At 39.6% G+C, this 15739-nt stretch overlaps 1 protein-coding gene across 5 annotated transcripts in view; it reads left to right on the top strand.

The window, feature by feature from the left end:
* The window catches only part of SPIDR (scaffold protein involved in DNA repair), a 212271-nt gene that overhangs the window by 134415 nt on the left and 62117 nt on the right, over window positions 1–15739 (top strand). For all 5 annotated transcript variants that reach the window (XR_014183220.1, XM_082044378.1, XM_082044377.1 and 2 more), the window contains 2 exons: window positions 3789–3999; window positions 5801–6051. Coding sequence is in view for 4 of the 5 variants with exons in the window: in XM_082044378.1 (XP_081900504.1) it covers window positions 3789–3999; window positions 5801–6051 (462 nt within the window). In the remaining variant the exon portion in view is untranslated. The remainder of the gene's footprint in view (window positions 1–3788; window positions 4000–5800; window positions 6052–15739) is intronic.

The following is a 15739-nucleotide window of genomic DNA, read 5'->3' as shown; positions in this document are numbered from 1 at the left end:
AAAAGTGCGTTCTGTAATTTGAAGCGATCCAGAGCCGTCTCGAGTTCATGAACCAGCGCCGGCGTTTGATGTCAGCAGAAGGGAGCGGAAGCCTGTGGTTTGTGAGCTCCTCGCTGGCTGAGCCCGCGGACAGGACGGGCTGCGCCGGGGGCACCGCCACGCAAACCTGACGTCGGCAGCGGGATTTGGGCCCTGCCTCGAGCCGAAACTTCGTACGGGGCTGTGCTGGAAGTTTCTGCGGTGTTTGGTATCTCATGGTAGACCACGATTAATGGGGAAGTAGGCTTGGACATCTCTTGTGCCCTGCCAGATTGCCGTTTCATCATAGGAGGGAGGAAGAGAAAAAGCAAGCTCTGTCCGTGGAGAGAGAAGCAAGCTGCTGCTGGAAAAGAAAAAAAATAACGTTATTGCCTCATGTTCCTTTAGCATGTGACCAGTTACGGCAATTGCTGATTGTCTGCATACCAGGAAAAAAAATGCCCTGTAGTATAAAAAGTTCACAGGCTCTACTTCAGGTCATTACAACTGACCTTTCCTCTAAAAGCAGTTATTAAGGAAGTCAGCTACTAATCCAACCTTTAAATTTACTTTGCTGAGCAAGAAGAAAATTGGAGAGTACAAGAGAGGGTGGGTTTTTTTAAGTCTGTAGTGAACTTTATTTTCTTTCCATTGTCTCTGTGTGATTTGCTGAATGAGATGACGTCTCTTATTCTTTGAAAATAAGCTTTTAAGTATAACGAAGCAGAAAGAAAAGAAGAAATTTGAGAAAGGTCACAAAAGGCTTGAGAAACGTGTTTAACACTTTATCCGTCAAGAGGATGCTACAGAGTATAGTCTGCATCCTGCAGAGTGGGGCTGCTTCTGGCTGGAGATAATTTGCAGCTGGAACAGATGCAGAAGGCTGAGGGGATCAGTGATGGTGTCTCAGGCACAGGAGCAACACGGGCAGCTCAGGACCACAGGGTTTGCTTGGGGAAGTGATTTTTTTTTCTCCAACTGTTCCAGCTTGACAGACTTTCTTTTCCTTAGTCTGTATCTTTCAAGCAGACAAGAAGAAGTAAGGAGTGTGTGCATGACGTTTCTAACATGGTTGCCGTTGAGGCAAAGAGAACAGTATGAGCAATACACAGTGGCAGTGTGGAGTTTTCTGCCATGATGATGATTAAAACTCCCATCCCACAGAACTTGTTTGGACTGAGAAATATTAGGAAGAATTTCTAGAAAAGGACAGAGTTCACATTCAATCAATGCAGATTATATTAATAGTTCTATTCTTCAGATTGAAGTATATATATAAAACTTGAGAATAACAGATATATATCTTTATTATATAGATAGAATACACATGATTTTCTGTATATTGTATATATGCATATAGAAATATAAAATATTTTCACGTAGCCATCCACCTGTACACAAAACAGTGAACTTTTAAAATTTCATTTCAATTGGTTATTATTTCTATTTACTGCTAGTCCTTTCCATTTCTTATAGGGAGGAGTCTGTCCACTGAGAAATAGGGAAGAGTTAAGTAGACTGCGGTGATAATTCCTCTGACCTAGCTGAAGAGTTACTGCTAAGTCAGTGGACACCTGTGCAGGTCTAAAATAAACAAGTCATTAGGGAAAGTGTTTTTAGTGAACTAATTGCAGGTAAGAAATCTCTGAATGTGTGTCCCTTTTTTGCTTGTGGAAATGCTGAGTAGCCATTAATTTATGCATTACCCATGTAAAGATTTGATGGAAACTGAGCCGAGAAAGCTCTTGCACTCAAGGCATGAAATGCATAGGCATAGCAAAACCATGGTACATGTAATTTGGGTATCAGTAAAACCTACCTGCTTTAAAAAAAAAGAAAAAAAAACCTGATCACATATCTGCACAGGAAAATAAAAATAAAACCATAAACCTCAGAGTTCCTGCAAATGATTTGCTGCTAACGTCAGTATTTTTTTAGAGAATGAGATGATTTAGATCAAGCAAACATTCTTCTGACATTAGTGACGTAACAGTCTCGTGTTCAGAGAGATTTCCTGTTTACTTTGGGTCTGAACACAGACGTCTCAAGAAAGTAGGTGCTAAAATTTTCATTCCACATTTGCACATGAAGACAGCCCAAACTGTTCTGAGAACTGTAGCAAACTTTACAAACATTTTTGTTCTTCAGAAAGAAGGAGGTAGTGACAGTTTAAAAATCTCACAAGATCAGAGATGTCTTGGTTTGCTGACCAAGCCAATTCCTCAGTTTTCTCATCCTGTAATGCAGAAGATTATCAGGCAACGTCCATGTGGCAGCCTTGTGAGCTACTACTCTGAAAGGCAGAGATCATCTTCCTGTTGCATTATTTTCCTAATTATAAAGAACTGGGGATTCTATATAAGAACTTACTGTGACTCTTCCTATTCTTTTGAAAATATGTATGCATCAATTTCCATGTAGCTGTCCACTCTGTAGAGAATGAAGGAATCTCTTATAAACAGACCATGGTCAAGATCTTGTATGGACCAAAATCGGAAATAAGTATTATGGACTGAGGTCAGAAATAAGTATTTTTGATGGGGGTTTGGTTTCATTTGGTTTGTTTTTCTAACCTTGTATGGTTGCATTTTGAGAAATAATGTCATAGATGTGAAAACTTGCTTTGTCTCCATAATGTGAGTGTTGAGCAGTCTGGAGACTGAAGTCCTGAGGTTACTTCTGAACTCAGGTCACCTCAGCTTTGCTGCCGAGGCAGGAGACCTTGTTTTACTCCCAAGTGATACAAATCTAATAGTAGAAAAACACAGCCTGCAATAAAGTCGTGAAGTCAATTTTGTTTCTGTTTTGATGGTCTCTAGAAAATGAGATTACTGATTGTTTTTGTTAGCTGACTTCATTAGATTTGTATCCTGTTGAGTATAAAAGGCGTCTTTCTAAATGTATGATTGTGATACTAGCGTATGAACAAATCCCAACATTGAGATATGCTTTGGCATTAAATTATTGTTTGTTTAGGGATTCTGCAACCATTACCTTAATCTGCTGGGGTGAGAAATCGCTCTATGTGAAGCTGTTTGGGAATTTACATTATCACTAGAAACAAAAACTGGGTCTCGGTGAGCAGGTTCGTGACAGCAGCAAACATACAGGCAAAATAATACATGGCATATGTAACCTCATCTAGGTGTTCCTGCTCCGGCAGGGGGATTGGACTAGATGATCTTTTGAGGTCCCTTCCAATCCCGAACATTCTGTGATTCTGTGAAAAGCACAAGATTTTGCTTTTAGAAAAAGGAGGAAGCAGAAGGAACAGCTCATGGCTGGCTGCGGTGGGAATGAATTTGGGTCAGTGGGACACACTCACCAGATGGGGACATCCCACGCTGCAAGAGCCAGGCTGGGTTTGATTAACACAGAGCAGGATTAATAATCTTGCATTCATTGATTTTTACCTCGGTAACTGTACTTAGGGGTTCCTGGTGCTCCTGGTTCTGCGCTGACAATGTGGGGACACCCAGCAGAGTTTGTGTGAAGCCCGATGGGGTTCTTGGGGCTCGTCAGCTCAGCAGCTTCCAGCTGCAGGTTGTCCCTGGATGCCATGGAGCTCCACTCACCCAGGGCTGTGCCTGAGCTAATGGGGCTGATCCAAGCTGAAGGTTAACACAGCTGGATAACACAGCTTTGAGTGTTTTAGTGGCAACTACAGAAAATAGGGGAGAAAAATGCAACACAACACACGTTTTAAAATAGTACTTATCCGTGGTTTAACTTGTAATGGATTTGATGCCACTTAAATTATTTATTTCCAGGCAAAAACTGCTCCTCAAAAATGCAGATGTTCCTGTTATCATGAATACATATTTTAGTCAGAAGGTGCTGCTCAGTGAACATTCAGAAACAAGAGAGAAGACATATGGTCTTACAAAGATGCTTATTAGGAAGCATATTGTATCTTTGGCACAGACGTTCAGACTAGATGACCCTGATGATGAGTTACACCAGGAATCTTCAGATAATCAGGTAAGGTCCATTTGGTTCACAGTTTAGCACTTGCTAAGAAGTTGGAGAGATTTGGAAATCATAACAAAAACAAAATTTCTAAATTACTGACCTGTTCAGTTTCCACTTTCATTTAGCCAAGGCTGAATAATCTGCAAGTGTTTGTTTTAATAATATTTTCTTAGTGGAGGCTTTTGGCCCATCCAAATGCTTAACTGCTGTGAGGTTATTTTGCTGAAGTCTCACTACTGTGCTAAATAGTAATTGTAGCTTGGTTTTTCACTTATTTTTCACTAATTCTTTATAGCTGAACGGCTAAGATTTGTATGAAATAAAATCGTGTTTTCTGCTAACTCACTCAAGATATTATTTCAAATAAACATTCCTTTTTCCCACTCCTGTTGACCAGGAAACTGAGTTCCTAATGGATCCTATCCTTTCGTTAAAGCATTGATTGGTAACTGCCCTTTCCCACCCTTTCAGTTTGATTTCTTTCCTATTTTGAGTTTCTTGTATTAAAATGACTACTGACTGTGCATGTCTCTAGCTGTGGTGGTACAAGCTGAAGTATTTTAAACGATCTGGTTTTCTGATAGTCTGTGCCAGCACTTTCTGAAAGAAAGGCTTTATATTGGCCACCCAAAATCTTTCTTAATATTTGAGAATTTTGGCCCTACGAGTTTGATGAACAACTCTGAGTGTCAGCATTTTTTACTTTATATATAATTACCATTATAGGCCAAATCCTAATCTCCTTTCTTGCTTCAGCTTTACTTTGTAAAAAGCTTCTGCTGTGGTATTTGAAAACCAGAACGATTTACTTGTTCCCCTCATGGTTCCTAACAAACAAAACCACTTCGTTTAAAACTCAGTAGACTAGTTTTATTGCAGTCGCTGTGTAGAAAAGTGGGTAGTGTTATACCACAATTTTCTTTTAAATACTGCAAATTCTCCTTCTCTACTGGTGGATAATACTTAAAGCATGACTCTAATACTCTGAAAACCTTTCTCAGCACCCAGCTTCTTATAAAAACAGGTTTCATTCTGAAAACACAATTTTGGTTTCTGCTGGGAAGGAGCCTATATATATAGACCATGTTAGTCTATATTTGCATAAAATTTTTATTAAAAGAGATTTATTTAAAATTCAAAATTAATGAAATTACTAATTTAGATTAAGGCAAAATGTAGCATAATTTTATTAATAAAATGTATTTTGAAAGTTTGGATTATTTTATTCATAAGATCTATTTTGGAAGTAGTGAAAAAATAAAGGTTTGTACTTTCAAAGTTTTATGCTTTTCGTGAATCATCTAATTCTTTTACATTGAAACATTCTACATTGAAATGTGTAATTCTGAGGACTAACTCACTATTCTATAAAACTAGACACCTGTTCATTTTCAACTTAATCTCAAAGTCCATTTAAGGTGGATTTTACCCCTTTTTTGGAAGAGGAAGGAAAATAGGAAGGAAAGAATAAGAGAGAAGTAAAAATGAAGCTCAATTCAAGGGGAAGAATAATAAATACTAATATCATTTCTGTTTTTCTGCTGGTGTCACCTTCATCTCTCATGGATCAAGTTAGCTCAGTCCAGAGCGCTAATTAAATACAGGAGAGCACTGTGTGCTCAGCTCTCTTGAGTGTTCATTAAAAATCCACCATGGATAATGGCCATTAGTCTCTAAATTAGTTTAGGTGCAGTATGTGTTTTGAAACTGATTTTGCGCAGTGATTTTTCATGCTGAAGTTTTACTCTTTAGCGCTACATTATTTCAAGGTCCCGTGAAATGCTTCTGTTAATGGGTTTTCCTTCACCAGGTCGCTTGTGCTCCGCAAATTCACCACAAGTGTGATTCGAAACAGCATCCCTTAGCACAGGCTGCTGTTAATGATTCTCTGCTTGAAATGGTGGAAAGCCAGGGAGCGGTGGGATGGAGAGAAGTGCAGGTCCGAGTTGTTATCCAAAGGGTGTACTGTTTGCCTGCAAGAGAAGCTTACAGAAGCCACGTTCAAGGAAACAAGCCTCTTTGTGCAACATCCATCATAAATTCAGATCCACCGAGTGTCAGGTGAGTAATAAGATTCATGGGAATTTTCCTTTTGAGACTGTGATATATGAGAAACCGTAGGGGAGAGAGTTTGGAAATTTCATCCGTAGTCATCAGCTCGCAGGGAATAAGCACAAGGTGCAGGGCTCCTGCTGGAAATGGTGTAGTTTTTTAATAGGTATAGTGTGACACACAAGTAGTCCTGCCCAGAGGAGAGGAGAATCTGTCTATAATCCATGTGTTGCATCAACAGATGACAGGAAGATTGAAAACTAATTAATGGGAAGTTAATTTAAAGCCAGTGATGGTCATCGACATCTTATACTGTTCATTGAGTTTCACAAAATAACTATTACTTCCCATTTACTTAATTCAGTCTCCAGTATGTTCTGCTAGTAAGTTCTGCTCATAGGGTGGTCTTTTGAAACAGAAGAGAAATACATAGAGAGAAGGAGCAACAAAAGGCATTTCTAAAAAGGTGATTTCGCACAGATGCCCTTGGAGAAACATAAGTATACACACGCAAACTTCCATTGTGAAGCCACTGGAAAAAGCTCCTGTTGGCTTCTGGAAATCTGAAGGTCACAGCAGTTCAGCTTCTCTGCAGTAAAAAGTGATCTGGTGTCAAAACATTAACACCAGTGCAGAAATCTTATACGCAAAACCCGTGGAGCACATGGATTTAGACCAGTGGTTTAAGCCTCTCCTGTTTTAGTCTTTGCATCCTAGCACTCATCTGTTTTCAGTGTAGGGAATCAAGAACGGGACTTTGTTTTCTTAATTACAAAAGATACATCAGTCAGAGTTTTCCCTTCTGACCGGTACTGAACTGTTGAATCCTTTCCTTGTCCTTTCATGATCCTCAATGTTTGAGACCAAAGACTGATTTCAAAGTCTTTCTCAGCAACTCCCGTCTGAGATCACTGTGTTTATTATTGAATTTCCTTCCTTTGCTTTTGCACTAACTTTTGATTCATATAATCATAAATCATTTCAGTTGGAAGAAACCCTCAAGATCATTGAGTCCAACCATAACCTAACCTAACTCTAGCAGTTAAAATCATTCTGGCTTAAAATTTAAAAAGTAGAATACATTCCATTTTGTTTTCACTCAGGAAGCTGATTAAAGTGAGTTGCAGTGGCAGAGCTTATATAAATCTTCTAAGTCCAGCTTTTCAGGACATTAGGAGATCCATCTTCCTGCAGAGTTTAGGACCTGAGTGGAGATGTGCAATTAGTTTAAAAGGTTCCATTGAGAAATCTCCAGATGTAATTTGCAATAGGCTTTGAAGGGATTCTTCAAAGGTTTGAAGAATTTGAGTTCCTGTAAGCCACCCTGCTGGTATTAGTAGTGTGCTCACAGGTCCTTCTTCCTGAGCTTTTGAAATACAGAAATTCTCCCCATTCTTGCCACCTGGTAAGTTGCTGGATAATTCATTGATGAATAAAATTTCTCCAGGAGGAATTTAGGAAGATTATTCCTTCCTAAAATGCAGGCTGTCATCACCCACAGAAAAGTAAGTATCAACAGCCTTGTCTCCAATATTTTTTTAAAAGCTCCTTTGCATAATAGTTATATTGACTTTAACATGCATAATTTCTTAAAAAGTAATCTTTTTAATGTATCAGTTTATATAATTTATCACACAATCATCTTGTGTGAATGCATTGCTTTATACTTAAGTCATTCTTTGAGTCATTCTGACTATACTAAGTCATTCTGAGAGGAAAACTACTTTAGCAGCCCCACATCAATATGTGATTTTGAGGACAGTATTCCTCTGTGTAGATTTTCTCCCAGGGCTACATTTGACCAAAAGTCAAGGTAGCTGACAGTGTATTATTTAGGCTGATTTTTAACACCACCAATTCTAGCAGAGTTCAAGCGATAATACCCTCTCCATTTCCTTTCCAACTTTTAACCAAAAGATCACACAATTTGAGGTAGTTAACCTGCCTGAGCCCACACCCTTCCCAGGAATGGGGTGAAAGAAAATAGAAATCCCAGATTGCACTTCTTATGTCAATCTTGAAACAGGAATAAAATAAAAAATGGGGGTCCATTGCTTCCGAGTACATGCTGTCGCTGAGTGTTCTCACACACAGTTGTTCAAATGGTCTCTTGGAAGTTCCTCAAATTTTATAGATGTCCCAGCTCAAAAAAGAGCCTAATTGTTGTCCTTTGCAGCTATTGGACTGTCTTTTGGATCCCAAAAAGAAAAATCAACCCACTTTCTCTTCTGCAAAGAAGAAAATGAATGCTTGTAAAGACGGAGGAATGGAAAACACCTCATACTGCTTTATCAGCTGCTATTTCCATGGCTGATAAGCATCCACATGAGACTTTTCTCCTCTATCAAAAATGTTTGTGTCTGTCACCTGATAGTGAGCAAAAGAGTCCAACGCCCTCTGGCAGTCCTTTGAACCAAGTGATGGCTCATCCTTTGTAATTAAAATCAAAACCAAAACAAAAAAACCCAAACAAAAAAAGAACAAAACCGAAAAACAAACCCAACAACCCCTAAAAAACCCCCAACAAAAAAACACCACCTGTTTTTTTCTTTGCAAACTCATTGTTTTTGTGAAGTAAAGCTGCCATGAAAGCAGCGTTTGTATTTTATGAGGCAAGATGAGTTACATAATTAATTGTTTTGTAAACAAAAGTTTCTAATTAGTTATCAAGGTAGATGAACAGTTAATTGATTTGTATTTTAGACAGGCTGTTTTATTGTGTATCTTCTTTTGTAGCACTCCACAATAACCTAGATGCTCTTGCCACAGGGAGGCATAAAATCACATTAAGATGAAAAGAAACATGAAATTAAATGTGGAGCAGGGGACACGATGCATTTTATTCAAGGCATCCAGTTTCTAGAAAGAGACTGGCAAATTGTGGGGAAAACCTCTATTTTCATTGTGAGGAAATGGATTCATTTAATTGGTTAATACTAACACGGATAAAGCACAGAAATTACTGTGATGCCTGTATGTGTCTAGCCTTTACTGTTCAGGAATACACATGTATAGAATCTGGCCTTTTACTGATAGACAAGTGGATACGTCTGATGGGTTTAAGTCTGTTTAGCTGAGGTATTTAAACCATTTTCCGAGGATGCTGAGAAATCATTAGAGACTAAAAAGTTCTCTGGCTTGTGTCTGCATAAATTGGTCCCAAGTTCCCTGCATTATTGTCAAATAATTTGCCTTTCCCCCTGTAATTAACTGTTCTTGCAAATAGACTTTTCATGCTGAAGGAGTTCCATGGGGGGGAAAAAAAAGGAAGAAAATATGACTCTCTGTGACTGTCTGCCCCTTTCCAACATTCCTGGCATACTTTTTGCTGCCTTTTCCCCTCTGAAGAGAGAGAGACTTCTGCAAACGACACGACACGTGTTTGCCTAAACCTGATCGCTTTGACTCTTTTTGAAAAAGGCCTGGCTTACACGTACGAGAATACCAAAGAGACTCCAGTCAACCTGAGGAGCTTGCTGGCGCTGAGGTGTCTGACTCACTGCCTCGGCCTTGTACTTTGTGTTCCTGGGCTAAAGCAGTGTATAATTTGGATTTTGCTCTTGCCAGTGTCTGTTTGTTTTGAGCGGGCCACGTGAGTTCAGTAAAAAATAGAGCTGGTCAGTTTTGTGCCTTAAAGGATGGGGCTGGTTGTGTGGTAGTTGGTGAAACTAAAATAGACACATTTTAGGCAGTTAAACTGGTCAGAGTGCTCAAAAGATTTGGGTGAGGAGGCTGGAGAGAAAAACGTGTTTTCTGTTAAGAAGGAAAAACTAATATAAAACAATGCTAACTGTAGCTGTGAATCTACATTTTAAAATCTTTATGGGTGACTAAAGAAATTTTCCATTTGCTTTTCTTGGTGCGTGTTTTGACCTACTTCCCACCTGAACGTTAGCACTCTGGCCTGCTGTAACTTTCTATTCCAAGAACGCAAGAACGACAGTACATTTACTTTGAAAAATAATGTGATATGCCTCTATCCGTTAGTCATCAATAGCTCTTTTGGTTTCACTCTTTATTTTGTTTTCAATTTGCCAGATCTTAGAGAAGTGGAAAGGTCACCGACCATGCAAGCAGGACCCTTGGGGAGCAAAATATTTAGAGGAGCTGAGGATTTGTTGGAGTGGCTAGAAGGAACAGAAGTGTGGGGAAAGTCACATTTCTCTTTCTGATCAGGCCCCCAGAAATACGATAGTCAGTTGCTGGGATTCGTTATGCTCCCTTCCTATGTAATTCTGTGTAAAAAGGTTTTATTTGCAGTGGTAATCCCGTAAAACTAACTCATTTCAAAGTTGTGTTTCCTTTTTTCCTCTTTTTCTTCATCTAATGATCTTTGCTGTTTCTCTTAACACAAATCTAGTCAATGGGTTAACCTACCCTAAAAGTTGAGAGTCAAGTGCTACAACTGGCGTACCGAGTAGGTGGACTAATATATTGAAAAATCACCCTTCTGCTACAGAAAACCTAGCTTAATTTTTATAAAGCATATTGAAGTAAACAACAACAACAACAACAAAAACCTGGAGGTCTTCTTATTTGAAAAGAGCCCAGATTGGAAAGGACTGCCTTGAAAGATCCATATTCACAGATGCTAACATCTGTCAGAATGTTTTTTGTGGCTGACTTAAATCTGTTTACAGCATTCCATTTGTTTTTTGTGTTTTTTCAACAAAACATTTTAAATGGAATGGTCATAAATGCAAGTTTTTAAAAACTACATTATGTTTCTGGGATGTGATTTTTCAAGTGGGAAATAAACAGGAAATAGGTAACTGAAGTGCACTAGAGAGTACTCTGTAAGATACAAGTTTTCTCTGATTTCTCCTTTTCAGATCCTTCTCAGAAGTGAAAATATGTGCTTTTAATATTCTTGCAAAGTAGTCTAATTGCTAATTGACAGACTTGTAATAGTTCTCCTAACAGCTGTGGTTCAAGGTCTAATAACCTGTTTCTGCTTTGAAGTCTCTCTTTTTTTTTTATTTTTTATTCACAGTTAAGACTCCCTGACACTTGGATTATTCCCTTTTGCTCCACCCTGCTCTATTTGTAATTCTCAAACTGGAGTCACCAAAACAGAGAGTGAGGACAAAAGACTGTTGGATAAACAGCTTTGGTATCACATTGTGCGGCTGAGATTAAATTTTGTTATACATTTAACATGGTATTTTCCCTGTGCTGTTGCGCAGATAGCCCTGAAAGTCTGTTTTCCCTGATGCTGATGCTGCAGACAGATAGATAGAACTTGGGCTTCTTCCAGTGCCACTGTAGTACAACAATTTGTTAATTTGACATTACTGTTTATTTTTCAGTGCTAAATATTTACATAATCTTACTCTGTCCAAGGGCAAGGTGAAAGCACTGTTATCTGATATACTCTGTACAAATTTTAAAAAAAGGACCTCTCTGCATACACCACCATTTTTCAGCCCTGCGTTGGGAATAGGTGATGAAATAATCTATCGTTCTGAAATATGTTGGGGTGATGGTAAAAGTTGCTGATACAGAAAACAGTCTCAAGAAGACAGTAGCCAGCATAGACCACGAGGGATTCAGTCTCTCTGGAAAGCAAATGGGCAGGAGCAAAACCCAGCTGTCAGATGGCCAACATTGTGTGTGCAGGCTCCTGTCTACATCTAGCAAAAAGGAGACACTAGTTGCCAGCTGGTGTTTCCTCCATGCTCAAGTGCTTGGACTCATCAGTGAAGTGCACATATGTCACACCCCCTCCCAAGCCTTTTGTTGGTCACGAAGGAGGAGTAGCTCTACTTACTGATGTATTCCCCATGATAAAGAAGTTGCAGAGATATGGAAATAACATGGAGAGGCAGATAAATGGCATGGAAGCCTCATTATGTAGAGCTGTGTATTCACCACCACTGACCTTGGAACCATACCTTTTCACACCTCCCACATCTGATGTTTGCATACAGGGCTTTAGGAAGCTGGGGAAGATTTATTGCACCTGAACACCTCATTTCCCGCTGATGTGTGTTTTATGGCTGTATCCACCTAACTGTTTGCTTTTTTTTTTTTCAAGGCAATATGTAAATGGGGGGAATGGGAAGAATTATGTAGTCTCCTGTATGTTATCCTATAGTGGAAACCAGTACAGAGAGTAGAAAGCGAACAATTTGGAAAGGTAATTTTCCAGGCCTAGAGCCACAATCAAGGTATGTGCTGCTCTACATTGTATGGTTTACACCAGGAATAGTAATTTTCCAGTACCTGTTATTTGTCAAGAATTATTCTAAGATGGCCTACGTAAAAGGTATGGAATCTTTCCCTTGGTTTTGACCTTTCTTCCCCTTGAATTTTTGTATCCCTGAAAGTTATGAGGTTGACAGAACTGAGAGCAGAAATCTTCCATGTGTATTTTACGCCTCTACCTTTCACTGACTACATGACTTTGGTCCTGACCTGAAGGAAGTGTTAAAGTTGTGCTGGAGCTCTCTGAAACTTTTATAAAAGACAGATTGTGTCTCTGGGATTTGTTTTCCCGCTACCATGGTACAGAAGACAAGGACCATGAGCAGCCATAATGTTATAAATGCCTAGATGGATACACACTGAGCTAACGATTGGAAGAGAAATTTAACCACCCAAATATTGCATGTAATTTTCATGCAGCTTGGGCAGGTAAACACTCTTTGTATGTACAGCCTTAAGTAGCTGCATAGACCAGCGGATGTGCCAAGAAACATCAGCATAGACTTAATATGATAGCATATTTCTGAAAAGGAAGATTCTTAGAAATAACTTTTTGTCATCAGCTTTGTAAAAGCTGCTGTTTGGATATAACAAATCAATACTCCTTGGAAAGGTGTTACAAACATATCTTACCCTTTTGGGAAAAAGGATGTCTTTTGTCCCAAAGAGTGTGGAGTCAGGAATACTCTTTCCTATGTGGTTTTAAAGTTACGGGCACACTTAAGTAATTAAGACAAGACAGAGTCTGAAAGGAACAATATTGCTGGGACATAGGCCTGTACGTCTCTGTCTTAAGCTTTTATACACTTTATCTTATACAACACAAAATCTTAACGTACAGCAAACAATACAAGTAAAATAAAGCTCCTCAGAGAAGACAATCTTAATTAGTTCTTTCAGTAAGCATTGTGGTTTAAAATTAGTACGTAACTTATAAATGCACTTAACAAAGTTATCTCATGCTCACGTGCCAGTCCTGCCTGGCTGCAGCACCTGCTGGTTCTGTTCAGTGTCTCGCAGCCAAAGGCAGTCAGCAACATCACGCTCACAGGGATCCGCTGCAGGCTCTGCTGAAATCCTCAAACTCATTTTGGTTAATGCCTCAGCTCCCTCTTTGGCTAAAGGGACATTCAGGGGGTTTGGGGAACAACATGCTCCTCAAACGAGTAGAGTGATGAGCAAAGGCCTGGGACGAACTTACTGTGTCTTACACTTCACAGTGTAAGGACTTGAGTGGAATGGTAGCTAAAAGAGATTTAGTTATTTTTGTAATTTTAGCCATACAGTAAGAAAAAGTGACCTGATACATACTGCCTGATATATGTTCAAAATGTTTTTGTAACTCAATGAATTTAGCTATTTGATTTGAGGCCCATGTTTGGCTGCAGCATGAGCTCCTCTGGACAATCTGCTTTACAAGAGCTTAAGGCTAGGACTGAATGCAAAATGTATTTCAGAGAAGGTTCACGTTTAAGTGGACCAAGAATTATGTCATGTAGTTGCAGAGTGCAGTTTTTGGTCGTGTTTGTATTGTGGGCTGTGTTTCATTCAATATCACATGATAACAAGATTTCATATACATATTTAAAAAAAAATATTTCTCTGTATCAGTGGTTTCCCAACTCAGGCACTCTTACTTTTGGTGGTATGCCAGTCATGGAGAAGGATCTCAAAGAAGCAGCTCCAGAGCCTGCCCTTCTGGAGGTGCTGAATGAGCCATCAGGCAGTTACCACCAGCCAACTATGGTTGTGCGGCTGCTTACTCCAGCTTGGAGGTACTTACTGGTCTGTGCAAGCAGAGGTGCCAGGCCTACACTTGAAAGCTGACTTCATTCGGCCACCTCAGAGTGGGGTGAGGGCACTGGTTGCTCCCAGTAGCCTTTCTTGTCTCTGCAGCAGTGGAAGGAAGGAGGCAAAGATGGAACTGAAAGCACTCGGCAGGCTCTCCCTGCTTTTTGGTAGGTCCTCTGCCCAGGACGTTGTCATCCGCTGTTTCACATACACACGAATGCAGATAGCAGGGAGATGTTTCAGAGCAAGACACAGTTAAAGTCTCTAGAGTGTTTTCACTTTCCCTGCATTTGTGCTGCAATTTGACACTTGAAACTTCTGCTCTCACCGCATGATCATGTCTTCTGTACAGCAGCATCATCCTTACCTAGGAGGATGGCTTTAAGGAAATTATTATAACACTATAAAATTATTCCGTATTTCTGAGTAGTTTCCCAACTATTCTAGGCCAAGGGCAGCCATGTACTTAGGAGTGCCTGCCTGGCAGGTGGGGTACGGTCCCTTCCACAGTGATGCAGTCATGGTCCTGATGCAGCATGTCCTGCAGGAATTCCATCTGCAAGGATGCGTTCCCCTCTGTTTCTGAGTGAGTGAACAGAGGAACTGCAGGGAACGTGCCATTAGTGAGATTGCACTGGAGTCCCAGCTTTGCAGAGGTGGGAATTGTGGTTGGGATCATGGAAACAGAGTCCCAGGTGAGGAAGTGCATGGTAGGTTTGGGAGAAGGAAGTAATGCATGGAGCTGAGGTCCTCATATAAGCAATGTGAAAGTGGTCATGAGGTATTAAAATACCATTTTGTGGGAGTTACCTTTCTGTCTGCCCATTAATTTCCCTTGAGCCTGTGTAGTTCCTGCTATGGATTTCCTGAGGCAGCAGCTTTCTCCGCTATTGACTTCAAATATGATCTAGGCATGACAGCTACAGACGTTCTTGTCTTTGTCCTGCAATGATGGGATTACCCCTTTTCCCCCGCCTCTAAAAAAATGCCAAAATTTGTAAATTCAGTTTGACACAAGGAAGAACATGCAAGGAAATTGATTTGATTGGAACAAGAAGTTATGTCACATCTTCAATATAGAACTGTAAATTAATGGGCCATAGTACCATAATGTAAACAGGAAGTGGAAAAACTTGTTAGCAAAAACATTCAGTGCTAAATCTTTGCAAAAATGTTTTTATTTCTTTATTATTATATTCAACTGTAAGCAAATACAGAACTAGAAGGAATTGTGATGAGCCCAGCGGAGTGGATAGCAAGCCAGCGTGCCTGGCCTCCCAGCAAAGATCCGAAGATCTGTCTGAGGTCACCTGCTGAAATACAGAGAAGCAGACAAAGTATCTGCTTTCAAGATAAAGCCAACTTATTTTAAAATAGCAGATAAACAGTCCAATAGTCAAAGAGTAATGAAAAATGTTTGTGTGCAGCACGGTTTAATAAAAATTGCTGAGTGACTAAAAATTGCACTTCAATATCCTGATGTTTTGGTCTGAACTTGCAGCCCTGGAGTTGCATGCATCCTCTTTTCCATTGAGTGGAAATAAATGTTTTTTCCCTTTTCTGTTTATATACTGGATAAATCTGAGTCTCTTTCTTCTGCAGTTTTGTTTTATATCTGGCACAATAAAAACATAAATCCTGTAGTAAGTTTTGAGAGCACGCAGAACTCTGAACGATGAAGCATCGTTTCTCTGCTCCC

This window comes from Streptopelia decaocto, assembly GCF_964273445.1.
Source record: "Streptopelia decaocto genome assembly, chromosome: 2".
Taxonomy (NCBI): Eukaryota; Metazoa; Chordata; class Aves; order Columbiformes; family Columbidae; genus Streptopelia; species Streptopelia decaocto.
This window is presented reverse-complemented; position numbering and strand designations above follow the sequence as displayed.